The following is a 12352-nucleotide window of genomic DNA, read 5'->3' on the forward strand; positions in this document are numbered from 1 at the left end:
GATTAAAACACAGATCGTATTACGTTTCGTTTTTTATAGTTCTAATTTTTGTTTTATTTGTCTTTACTACACTAGGATCTGGAAGTGTTGTTATATAACTCGCGTTCTGGATGCTGCGAGTCATTAGCCAATGAAACGGTCTGTTACGTCGAGTTTTTGGCGTGAAGTGCACGGAATTTTGGGTAAACCACTAGAAACGTCAAGGCTGATTGATTAATCAATGTCTGATGTCATTAGCCGCTCGTATGACACTTGACGCGACCTTCCACTACAACTGGTCAGATCTTCATGTAGTGCAAGCAATCGAAAGTTTAAAAAAAAACGAAACGAAATATTGATCTGTATTTTAATCAGATTGCCTTTTAATATGTTAAATCTTACCTTCCAGGGCAAAATCAAAAGTAAGAATCGTTTTTCTGTGAGATGATTTAGGTTTTTGTTTGGGTTTATCTGATGATTTATCAGCACTTCGTCTCCGTCTGTTTCCTAGCGTCAACTTTACTTTATTAAAATCTGTAATAACAACAACAACGGACCATTACACATCCTATAAACATTTATTTGCTTTAAATGTTATATGAACTATTTTTAGACATTTTTTCACATGACAAGACTATAATCAACTCTCTGGGCCATCGAATGGCGGAGATTTAAACGGATTGAAACACGATAACTATTTAGATTTAATTTTAAAATGGCGAATCGATGTTTAGTCTCGATTAACGAGTACCGTTGCTACGATAATAAACAATCTTTGTCAGATCTTGTCAAAACGTCGCTAGAATAAAGTAATTTGAATGAAATTTTCAATATATTCATTTTGCTTATATAAATTTGAACTTTTATAGCAAAAACGGTCAGTTCTTTTTCTCAATCTTATATAATGGATCTTTAACTGTTATAAATGGTAACTCGACGGCCGACACCATCTGGCCAAGTTTAGTGTCCATCACAAGTCAATAATCCGAATAGATACAGCATCTCGTTATGTTGCCGTTCATCGGGTTATAAGATTGGTTGCCAGGCAACGAAACATGCGTTCACAGCAGCTTAGTCGGTCGTTTGCAAAGTTTTTCACATTGTTAATCTTAAGGTAAATAAAAAGCAAAATCTTTAAATTCTTTAATAGTATGGCGACATTTTCAAGATTCTAAGACATAATCAAGGGCAATTTCGCACTATATTTCATAGTTTGAATAATACATATAGAAATTTTAAACTAATCGGATGATAACTTTTGTCGTAGGGTGAATGAACACCTTGGCCTTTATGTCTGTAGTTGATTTAGAAATGATAAACATATACCTCAAAAATATTAAGATGAGTACACGGACTAAGTGTCGTGCTTATTGAGCAATCGTAAACAGGAATTGGTTCTCTGTTATCTGGGTCTTATATGTGTGTGTAAATTTAAGCCGTTGCAAGTCAAAATGACATATATGGCAATTTTATGAATATGATAGCCTGATGAATGCATCTCAGAAATAAAACAAAAATCGGACACGTGACATTAACGCACTAAATCACTTGCTGACCGGAAAGGATTGTTACATGTATAACGTGAACGACGCTGCAATTATTATGTATTTGTTTTCCCTATCTTTGATAAAGGCAAGCCATTTGAGATAGATGTCCGCATAGCATGTTTGTGTCTTTTGGGTTATGTTTCCTGGAGTAAAAGAAAACAATGCACAATAGCCGTCTACTGTGTCTGCTTTTCTTTTGTTTTGGTGCAGTTTACAGTTGTGTTTATGAACTGAACTATAGTAAGATATTATTTTATTTATTACCATCATCTTCTTCACAAGTTGTTTCCATATCATCTATTGAACATTCTATACCACCAACACATAGTTCATTGACCTGCACAAAACAAAAATAATGTCAATAGATGGCCATGTAAATAAATACTATTGATTTGTGGTTCAATACGAAATGGACAAACAATGTCACTTAATGGTTCCGTTTTACTCTGAATTTAGCCAGAACCGCATAAACAATTTTTATATGCTGATCTTCTCTAATTGAATATCAAATCTTTTATCCTCCCCAAATTCTTACCCTATTTGTGACTTTCCTTTCAAATTTGCTTTTAATCTGTTTGAGTATTTGCATATCACGACATGATAACTTGCCAGTAAATGTAAATGATGCTTCTTGTACCAAATCATTAGAGATCTGTATTACTGTAATAGATACATGTATTTCATTTTGTAATAAAGGGTCTAGAGGGAGTTAAATGATAATTAACTACCAATTGTCGTGTTCGGTTCGTTTCCATTTAAAATAACCAATTGAATTTGGAGGTTTTTAAATTAGTTAGATGTCGAGATAACGCAGTCTGGAAAGTTCTCCGAAAATCCCAAGAGTACAGAGGTTAAACGTGACAGTTATTTCTCGCCAGAACAGTAAATAACAAATTAAAAAAGATATTTATAAGCGCTAAAATACTCCAAACTGACTCTTGTAGTACACTCTTCCTTTCCGTAACTATTTTACTGAGGGCAAATTGGTGAAGCTTCTTTGAGTGACATTTGGTAAGTGGACAGTAACACATTAAAAGCCATTTATGGAGTAACAATGGCTGGTTTTTTAACAATAGTACTTTCGTTTTTATAAAGCTTCTATGAGTGACATTTAGTAATTGAACCAGGGTACCATCGTCGAAACGTTGAATTTTAAAAAAAAACCAGTAATTGTTATTCCATAAATAGTTTTTATTGTGCAAATTGACGGGGGAGAAATTCGACACTGAAATTATTTGTTCTGTCCTCTTGTTTTGTTTTATTATCATGCATTGTCTAATTAAGATTTATCTACATAGTAATATGGTGAATGCCGAATTCACATCACAATATCATAACCAAAATGTTATTTCTCACCTGAACAATCTGGAAATGGCATCTGATTTTCTGGTCGCCAAATATTATCATAAGCACAGAAATATTCTTCTGCTGGTGGAATGGCAAATGCGTAGTCATCCATACAAAATAACTTACATATAACACCCTCTTCATTCTCGAAACACGTTCTGTTACCATTTACGGGTGGAGGTGGTAGTTCACATGGATGTGCTGTTTAAGTTATCAAATAGAGAAATTCTATTAATGGTTGTTGACACATTACTTAATGTTATTAAGGCGCCCGCTTCCGCCTTCAGATTATATTTTTCTTAATGAAAAAAACCCAACTGCATGAAAGTATATTACTATATTATTCATACTACAAGCATATTAAAATGTTACTGTTTAATTCATTTTTCATTCTTTAAATTCAAACTATATTGGAGTCGACTATCATTTGTCAATAAAATCCACCAAGAAAAAAACTTCAATGGAATCCACGAAGAAAACATAACTTATGTGAATGCCGTCCACCGGGGGCCGCAGCCGATGTTAGTGGAATCAGGAAATCATGACAAATGTCAATATAGGCGATCAATGGAATAGGAATCCACCAAGAAGTCAATGGATAACATCACGAATTCAATAGAATCCACCAAGAAGTCAATGGATTCTATCACGAAATCAATGGATTCTATCACGAAATCAGTGGAATTCACTAATAAGTCAATATATACTATAAGTGGGTTCGATTCTATCATGAAGTCAATGTGGAATCCTTCAAGAAGTCAATAACCAATGCCAGTGGAAACAATTAAGTCGATAACAAATATCAATGGAATCTATGAAGAAGTCACGAACAAATAGCAGTGGAATCTATCAGGAAGTCAATATCAAATGGCATTGGAATCCATCAAGAAGACAACAGCACATGCCAACAGAATCCATCAGGACGTTAATAACAATGTCAGTGGAATAAATTAAGAAGTCACTAACACATATCAGTGGAATCCACCAAGAAGTCAATAACACGTCAGTGGAACAATTAAGAAGTCACTAACATCAGTGGATTCTTTTACAAAGTCGGTGGAATCCTTCAAGAGGTCAATAACAAATGTCAATGGAATCAATTAAGCAGTCACTAACATAGCCAATAAAAATGTCAATAATTCAATCCATTCAGATGAGAATAATAAACAATAAAGCAACAACAAATGCCAAACGTTTTCATCAAATAGACAAAAACAAAGGTCACTTGTAGCCATCAAGAAGACAATAAAATAGGTCAATTGTAGCCATAAAGAAGACAACAACCTAGTGATATACAATATCCTGTGTCCAGACTTACTCATAAATGTTTACAAAAAATCATTACTTACGAATAACATTTATTTCTAGTACACAAGTATTGTTGTTGCCACTTTTGTCAGTAGCTGTGTAAGTTACGTTTGTTTTTCCACGTGGGAACCAGCCAGGAGAATGTGATTTAACTATTTGTAGCGTTTCTCCAGAATTATCACTAAATAATGGTTCTTCCCAGGTCACGGTGCCATGTTTGTCTTGTGAAACGACAGCTTTTGGAGAAAAACATTTATCCACTCTCGGAGGCGTGTTGTCTAAGATGGAAGAGAAAAATTAACGTGGCAAAGACGTCTTGAGTGTATTTACAAAAAAATAATATATAGCATACATACATTGTTAAATCCTAAAAAAAAGTGACATGTTTGGTGACATTTTTTTATTTCTTAGGTAACAAAGCATTCTATGTGCTATTCTTAGCTTATTAAAAAAGAAACGCCATTTTTTAAACAAAATATACTATGGTATTCTAATTATCTCCATACTATGGAATACAATGACTGTACATATTACTGACCCGTGATTTTACAGTTCAATTACTAAATATCACTGAAATTTACCTATAACATGTATGTAAACTTTGCATTTGGCTTTGTTTTTATTCCAGTCTTCGGCTATATAGGTAATTGTTGTATAACCAATAGGCAACTTGGCCGGTGGAACCAAGGCAGGTACAGCAATTGTTCTGGGAATAAAACCTGAATTATCCACTGCTAAAGGTATTCCCCAACTAACTTCTGTTTCTGGTTCTTCAGGATCCGCCTCTATAACTAGTTTTGGTGGACACTGTACAAATGGTGGCTTCTCATCTTGAATTTTATATAAATTTTATTATAAAATGAAGAGTAATAATTAACTCAATCTTGGAACATCGAATTATCTAAATATTTATTTTACTTGGGCACATAGTTTTAAACTTCTATCAGAGAGCCAATTTTAGAAGATCAAAGTATAGGCTAGATATAGTGTTCTTTGTCTTGGCATTCGCCAGAACAAAAGTATACATGAACCGAACTAATACACGGTAATGGAAACTGGGCCGTACTGAATTCACCCGGCGGCTACTATCACTGACACCTGTTATGTAAAGCAGTTTCACTTAGAATATGAGCAAGCTATATCTACTAATAGATCTCTAAACTAAAACACTACCACATTCGCTGCGATATGTGTTTGTGGGCATGTAAATTTGACACAGTTCAAACCACATCTACAGAACAGTCGTGATCTGTCTTTTGATGTGATGCTTGGATGTGAAGCATTGGATGGAATATCTAATACTGTTACCACTGAACCGCTTTCTACCCTTCACATTCTTAGAAACTAGATGAGAACTTACCAATGCACTGATTGGGTTGATTACCAGGTGGTACCCAGTTACCATCAGGTGTACACTGTTTAGTATGTGATCCATATAAAGTATATTGTGATGAACAGGACATCTGACAAGTTGTACCAAATAATACCTCACCTTCGGTACAACTAGACGGACTTACAGTACCCTCTCGTAGTGGTAATAACGGTTGACAAGTTATTTCTGAAAAACAGTAAAGAACGATTGTTAATGAGGGACATTTTACCCGGACAGCAATTGAATCCAAACTGTTATCATGTGGGACATTGTTTTTCGCCCCATCCGAACGAATAGACGCTGTTCACTGCTAGGCTCTCTGTTCTGCACCACGCTGGAAAACACAAAGGCACTTTCTCGGCCAACACCGGGATCGAGCCTCCAGGTTAGTGAATCATCGCCTTACTCACTGAGCCACCATGGCTTTAATGTGAGCTTGGTTATAGACTGTGTATTATAACAAGGTGGTATGGCACTACATGGGCATTATAAAGTGTTGTGTCAGTTTTTGTTTTATAAATAGAAATTTCACGGGTATTTTAGGTCTATTTGTTGAATACCTCGACATCGTGTCGTTATTCCAGTCCACACAGCTATAGCCAGACATGTTCTCTTTCTAGAGCCAACCAGTTTGAAACCATTGTCACAAGTAAAACGACATTCAGTAGCATAATTAAAATCATCTCGACTACAGATCATGTGACCATGCTTAGGAGTTGGTAGAGGAGGACAACTCTTCACTGAAATACAAGGACATCCAGTATTCAAACGAGATAAATACTTTATTATTAATCTGTATATATACGTTTACAATGACCTTTAAAACGGTTCAATATTTACATCATTCATCATTATGTTCAACTGTTTCAGTGTTATGCATAGTGACGAGTTATATGCATTTATCTGTACATTTACTCTGTAGGGATATTATTTAAGGCCAATGAGTCAGTGTTAGAATAAGATCTAACCCTGCTTAACTAAAATGGAATGTATCCTAGAGGATGAGTTTGACAAAAGAAACTATTCGAAACAGAAATAAGACGTCGTACATACTGATACATTTTGTAGTTGTTCCAGACCATGTGCTATCTTCCTGGCAGATTCTTAGACTACTTCCTCGTAATTCATACCCTGGTCGACATCTTAATCCACATGCAGCATTAAACACGTTATTACACTTATTGTTAACAAAATAACCATTAGTTGGTGGTTCCAACATAGAACATCTGTAAGCTATAAAAGAAAAGGCTTAAATGGCATCGTCATCTTTTTAAAAACTTATATGCCAAGAAATGAATTCGGGCTATAGGAGGTGGGGGATGTTTTCGGCGTCATTAATACTGATGCAAAATAAACAACAACCAAGAACTGATCCTTGCGTTATACCAAATTATTTTCGGTTTTAAAAAATGAGAGAATCGTCAATAACTGATCTATGGATCTTAGCTTGAATCAAATAAAGCTAAGGGAGGTTTAGGTAAGAAGAAAAAAAAGAGTTACCGGAGCATTCAGTATCGGATATTTGTTGGTAACCTTTTCTACATTTACACTCTGATACATTAGGAGCACCTAGTCCTGTTATCTGGCTTTCGTCAGGGCATGGAGTACATGATGTAACATCACCAGCACCAGTGAAATTTTTATATGTTTTTGATGGACAAGCTGAAAAAATTAACAGTGACACCATAATTGACATATAATTGAAATATCAGTATTGGTGAATGAATAAATTATTTTAAAGTATTTTATATTAAGATAATCATTTTCGTTCCAAGAGCACGGCTAGTTAAAAGTCACACATGCCTTTAAAGATAAAATCTTTGCGTTCATAAACAGTGATTTTGCGAACAAAACGCGTTAATGTTCAAACCAGTGGTATGGTGGACCCTTGGCCGCGAGTCTATCATCTAACCAGTAGCATTCCGTTAGATATCTGTAAACATTTTGCACGAAGCATGCTGTCCTTATTCCCTGGAGCACCTGCAGCCACTTCTCATTTGGGGACTTTTATACTAGTTGTATTTTCATACCAGCATATTTCAGTAAAGAACAAAAATATACACTCGATCCAAAATTTAGAAATAGATTATTGATTTAATAATATGGAAATGTTTATTTCTTATTAATGTCATATTTAGAGTGACTTTTTATGTAGGGCTATGTTAAATATTACTGTAACACTATCATATTATATTTTTAGACGTCTATTTTAATCAAAACGATCGATATGGCGGTCCTTCATAATACATTTAATTTCCTTTCCTATATTATATCACTTGTATAATATAATAGGTATCATTACGTCTTTATTTTGAACGGGTAATTACTTTTAAATGTAACTGGATTTGTTTTCCAATGTGGAATTAGCAATAATTATTCAAACCCTGTGCATATCAGGAATAGTTTGTCAGTAATTTCGAGCACCAACGAATAATCATTGACTATACATTACCCCCCCCCCCCCGCACATACATTTGAGGTAGATAAATCTATTTTAAAATGTAACCTTTTATAACTGAGATTGTTTTTAAACCTTGCATGGATTTCACTATAAAAAAAACACAATAATGCAGATGTACCACCAGAGTTGAATAGTTTTTGTCCGATTGATTGTGCACGTACCTTTTGGGTTTGCGTTGGTCACTGTGTTCGGTGGTTTTGTCTCTTTAATTATTATATAGATAGTATCGACATAGATACATTTCTATGGTTCCCGTACGTTATAAGGTGAGTGCGAGATGTAACATTCTTATAAATAGAGGTGAAATGAATGAGAATGACAGATTAATACAAATTATAAGTTATGATAAGTGCCGGATAGACCATTGCGGTTAGGTGTGCTAAAGCACAAGGTCAAGTTGGTCGTTTGTGTTCATCTTCCTATCAAAAAATTCAAAAATTTGCCTAAAACTTGTTGAAAATAATGTATTATCAGCTAACATATGATATTTTAACTACATTTAACTACTCCTAAATTTTCTGAGCATGTATGCCGGGCTGCTTGTGTAGGCATCTCGGACCTACCTCCTTCGGGGCCCAAGTGTTTCTAATTTCCAAGCCGCAATTTTTTAATATTTTGTGTCCTTATCCTTAAGACAATAATACAATTTATGTATATAGATTTTATCAATTTAAAGGCTTTTAACGCCACACATACGTGCACAGCCTGTTTTTCCATTGCCATGACCATAGTAACCTGGTTGACATAAGCATTCGTATTTTCCTGTGTGGGTTCCGCACATACAATCAGCTCTTGGGTGACAACAGTCCTTTCCTTCCTTACATATACTAAAACAACTAGACTTCTTTTGTAGAATGTATGACCCTGAGTGTAAATCTGAAATCAATAGAGAAGCCACAGTTTATATTAAAAACATTAAATACCATTAATAAATACGTCAATTATGATAAACATGTTTTTGTATTTAAAAGTACATTATATCAGGCAAGAAAAGTCAATTAACCTAATATTTTAAGATTATACAACCGTTAATTTAGATCTTTCTGTCTTTTTCAGATGTTGCTTTCTATCTAATATGTCTAATTTGCACTAGGCACCGGCATGAATACCCACAAGCCGTATATAAGGTTTCAGCACACGAAATTGTGCATGACATAAAATACATAATCATGTGTGTTTTCTATAGCACGCCAGGATAGAATTTATCAATTTTATCAATAATGGAAGTGGATAGTTATGTAAACAATTAAATATAGGAAAATATACTATTCTATAGTTTTCTAACCATACCTTCGTGCAAGGCTCTGCGGGCTAAAGCTTCAAATTCTTCAAAACTGTCTAATATATAACACGTTTCATTCCTGGGTTCCGACGCCATATCAAACAGTTCTCTGACATTACCATTTCTGATACCAAATGTAAATATTTTTACTCCCATTTCTCTCAGGATGTTGGCTTCCGGTCTGGGATCCCCACCATTTGAAAAACCATCAGTGATCAGGAATATTGCCTTGGCTGCTTCCTTCCGAGCAGCTCTGAGAACATTCTTTAAAAAATCGTGAAAAATATAAAAATCCTCTCCTCTAAAATGAACTTTTTTGAAACTGTAAAATATTTATTAATGCCCAATGCTCATATTAAGAAGTATTTTCAGGAAAATACCCGTGTCCGGGTATATAATGGTTGCGTTAATCATTACCATAACGGAATGTATCAAGAAATGCGTACAGTTGGTTCCCAAAACGCACAGCGACCAGTATGACACTATCTATCTTACGCTGTGTGCTGTGGTCAATTTTTTGCATTCTAAGTTTCCTTTAAACAGGCATTATCTAAGAGCTAAATCTGCATATTGCATGTCTTTCTTTGGGCCTTAAATGTTATATAAATGATAAATTAGACATTTATTAACATGACAAGACCATAATCAACCCTCGATGACATCTGTATATTCCAGGTATTCCTTTGGGCCTTAAATGTTTTACATAAATGATTAATTAGACATTTATTAACATGACAAGACCATAATCAACTCTCGGTGCCATCGGATAGCTCCGATTTTAAGTAGTTTAGAACAGTTCTGCCATTTAATGATTTAATTCAAAAATAGAGAAGCTAGGCTAAGACTCGAATGACCAGTACGTTCGTTACGATCAATACACACATTTTGTTAAAACTACAAAAATATCATTTAACCGATTTAATTCTATTTTCATATTAAATATGACTATCATGTTTATATAATTCTTATGTTAACATTCTGTATTTTTGTCAATATAGTAAGACGTAATCCATCAAGTGCTATCACATATTCTAGAGAAATATTTATTTTTGCATGATTTAGGTTGAAAAGAACCATTTGCTAGCCATGTGAGAGAGTGATATTGATGTATATTATTGCGATAACTTGTAATTTAATATGTGAAATACCACGTGTTGACGTTCCGCCATATTATAGGTCGCCAGGTCAGTGGCATAAGGAAATGTAAATTTATTTACATAGATGTGACTTGCATGTGTTATCTATTTAGCATTTACTGAAAACGAACTGCGATTCTAACAATTTATAGACTAAAAACCAGAAAAATATATGAGATTGTGTTTCATGCTAAAGTATTTAATGGCTGTTTTAATGGACTGTAAAATAGATCTTGGCATTCCTCTCCACATACTTTACTTAACCGATTTAATGTTTAAACATGTATATTTATATACATAGTAAAAAATAAACAAGACTCAGATATAATTATCTTATAATATCTTCTTTTAGTTTCCTTTTGTTCGTTTTTGGAATAAAGCATTGGATAAAGCCACCTAGCGAAGTTTTGTTTGTTATGGTATTCTTTTTTTTAGGTCTAAATAAGGGAAAGGTGATAACCGTATTTGTACCGCTTGTCCTCGAATAATCTGGATATTTTTCCGGTTTCAGATAGATAATGTAAATAGCATTTGTCTCTTACATATTTATTTAATTCTTAAGGAAGTATTCTTTTTAAAGTAAAGATTCTATTTGCCAGGAACAAATTCTTGTAGAGCAACATTGGTTAACAGTTAGCCACCGATGCACAAATAATATTGATTAATATAGGAAGTTTTTCTAAAAATTTAAAAATAATGTTCTAAGCCCTACCTTGGCTTCAATAAAGGCTCCTAATGTGTATGTTCCACCACCGATGTAACGTATTTTGGGCATTTCCTCCACAAGAAGGCCGCATTTTTGGTTACTTTCTTTTGGAATTGTCAAATGATCAACATGGCGAATAACTTTACCACGTGAAGAAAATGTAATCACAGAAACTCGTGTGGCATTAACATCCACCGTAAAATCCGCTAATAACTTTCTCACAAATTTTAATTCATCAAAAAAATTACTGGCACCAACACTAGCCGAACTATCCACAAGAAACACTAATTCTACTTTCCTATTTTCGGTATCCCTTAATGCTTGGACGTGCCTTTTTAAAATGGATCCCAGAGTTTCCACTTTGGCTTTGTTTAAGCTAAAGGGTCTAAACAATGAGTTATAATAATCCATCACACCTACAGTATGGCAACATAAATGACACAAGATTAACAGACGGAGAATCTGGAACGGATTTCGAACCCGTGCCATCTTGCGAGGTTCAGCTTCCAGCTTCGTACCAAAATGGCACAACGCACACTAAAATATCTCAATAGATAGTGATCAGATAAAATATTTAAACCGCCATTTTGTCCTTTTCTCGTATTTCCCAAAATTTATATTATTATGTTACCATTTATCTCATACTGTCGGTGGTATGTTATCATTTATAATATATACTGTACTTATCAGTATACAAAAACCAAGAGCCTTCACTTTTGATCAGATATACGACTTAATCCAAAACAGCTGGTGAACTTTAATCTGTTTTAAATCACTATCAGTAACATTTCAGCGTTTATATTCCATACTTTTGTAATCTATCCAAATATCGGTGTGTTGCCCTGTCGTTTGTCGACTTTAATGCATTCAAGTTAATTCCGTTTTTTTAGAAAATCCAAGAAAATGTTTAAGAACAAAACCGTCTGTCTAAAACTACATAACTGTTCTAAATATACATACATAAACGTAGACGGGGTGTAAAAAGTGGACCTTTTCCGCCAAGTTTGTATGAAATGTGTTGAGAATGTGTTTGCGCTGTGACCAATCTGTAAAAGCCATATCTTGGCGATTAAGTACATGTATAAACATATATCTCATGTTTCAGATAGTACAAAATAGGACGGTATCTTTTGCATCAACAAAACAAACATGCTGCTTGCTGACACACTTTACCAGATGTGCACCCTGCAAGCAGCTCCGGTAAACAAAATAAG

The 12352-nt window shown here is 34.3% G+C and overlaps 1 protein-coding gene across 2 annotated transcripts in view; it reads right to left on the minus strand.

The window, feature by feature from the left end:
- Window positions 1–12140, minus strand: part of LOC126818984 (sushi, von Willebrand factor type A, EGF and pentraxin domain-containing protein 1) — a 42015-nt gene extending 29875 nt beyond the window's left edge. Inside the window, exons 1-13 of one of the 2 annotated variants that reach the window (XM_050546723.2) lie at window positions 11145–12134; window positions 9305–9560; window positions 8711–8890; window positions 7054–7215; window positions 6607–6786; window positions 6114–6293; window positions 5542–5739; window positions 4763–5011; window positions 4223–4459; window positions 2883–3074; window positions 2062–2186; window positions 1791–1863; window positions 382–513 (exon numbers count right to left, since the gene is read on the minus strand). In XM_050546723.2, coding sequence (XP_050402680.2) covers window positions 382–513; window positions 1791–1863; window positions 2062–2186; window positions 2883–3074; window positions 4223–4459; window positions 4763–5011; window positions 5542–5739; window positions 6114–6293; window positions 6607–6786; window positions 7054–7215; window positions 8711–8890; window positions 9305–9560; window positions 11145–11627 — 2647 coding nt within the window. In that variant the 5' untranslated portion in view covers window positions 11628–12134. Of the gene's footprint in view, window positions 1–381; window positions 514–1790; window positions 1864–2061; window positions 2187–2882; window positions 3075–4222; window positions 4460–4762; window positions 5012–5541; window positions 5740–6113; window positions 6294–6606; window positions 6787–7053; window positions 7216–8710; window positions 8891–9304; window positions 9561–11144 lie in introns of both variants that reach the window. The other variant, XM_050546724.2, reaches the window with a different exon arrangement.
- Between the last annotated feature and the right edge of the window lie 212 nt (window positions 12141–12352).

The sequence above is a fragment of the Patella vulgata genome, chromosome 4, assembly GCF_932274485.2.
Source record: "Patella vulgata chromosome 4, xgPatVulg1.2, whole genome shotgun sequence".
NCBI lineage: Eukaryota > Metazoa > Mollusca > Gastropoda > Patellidae > Patella > Patella vulgata.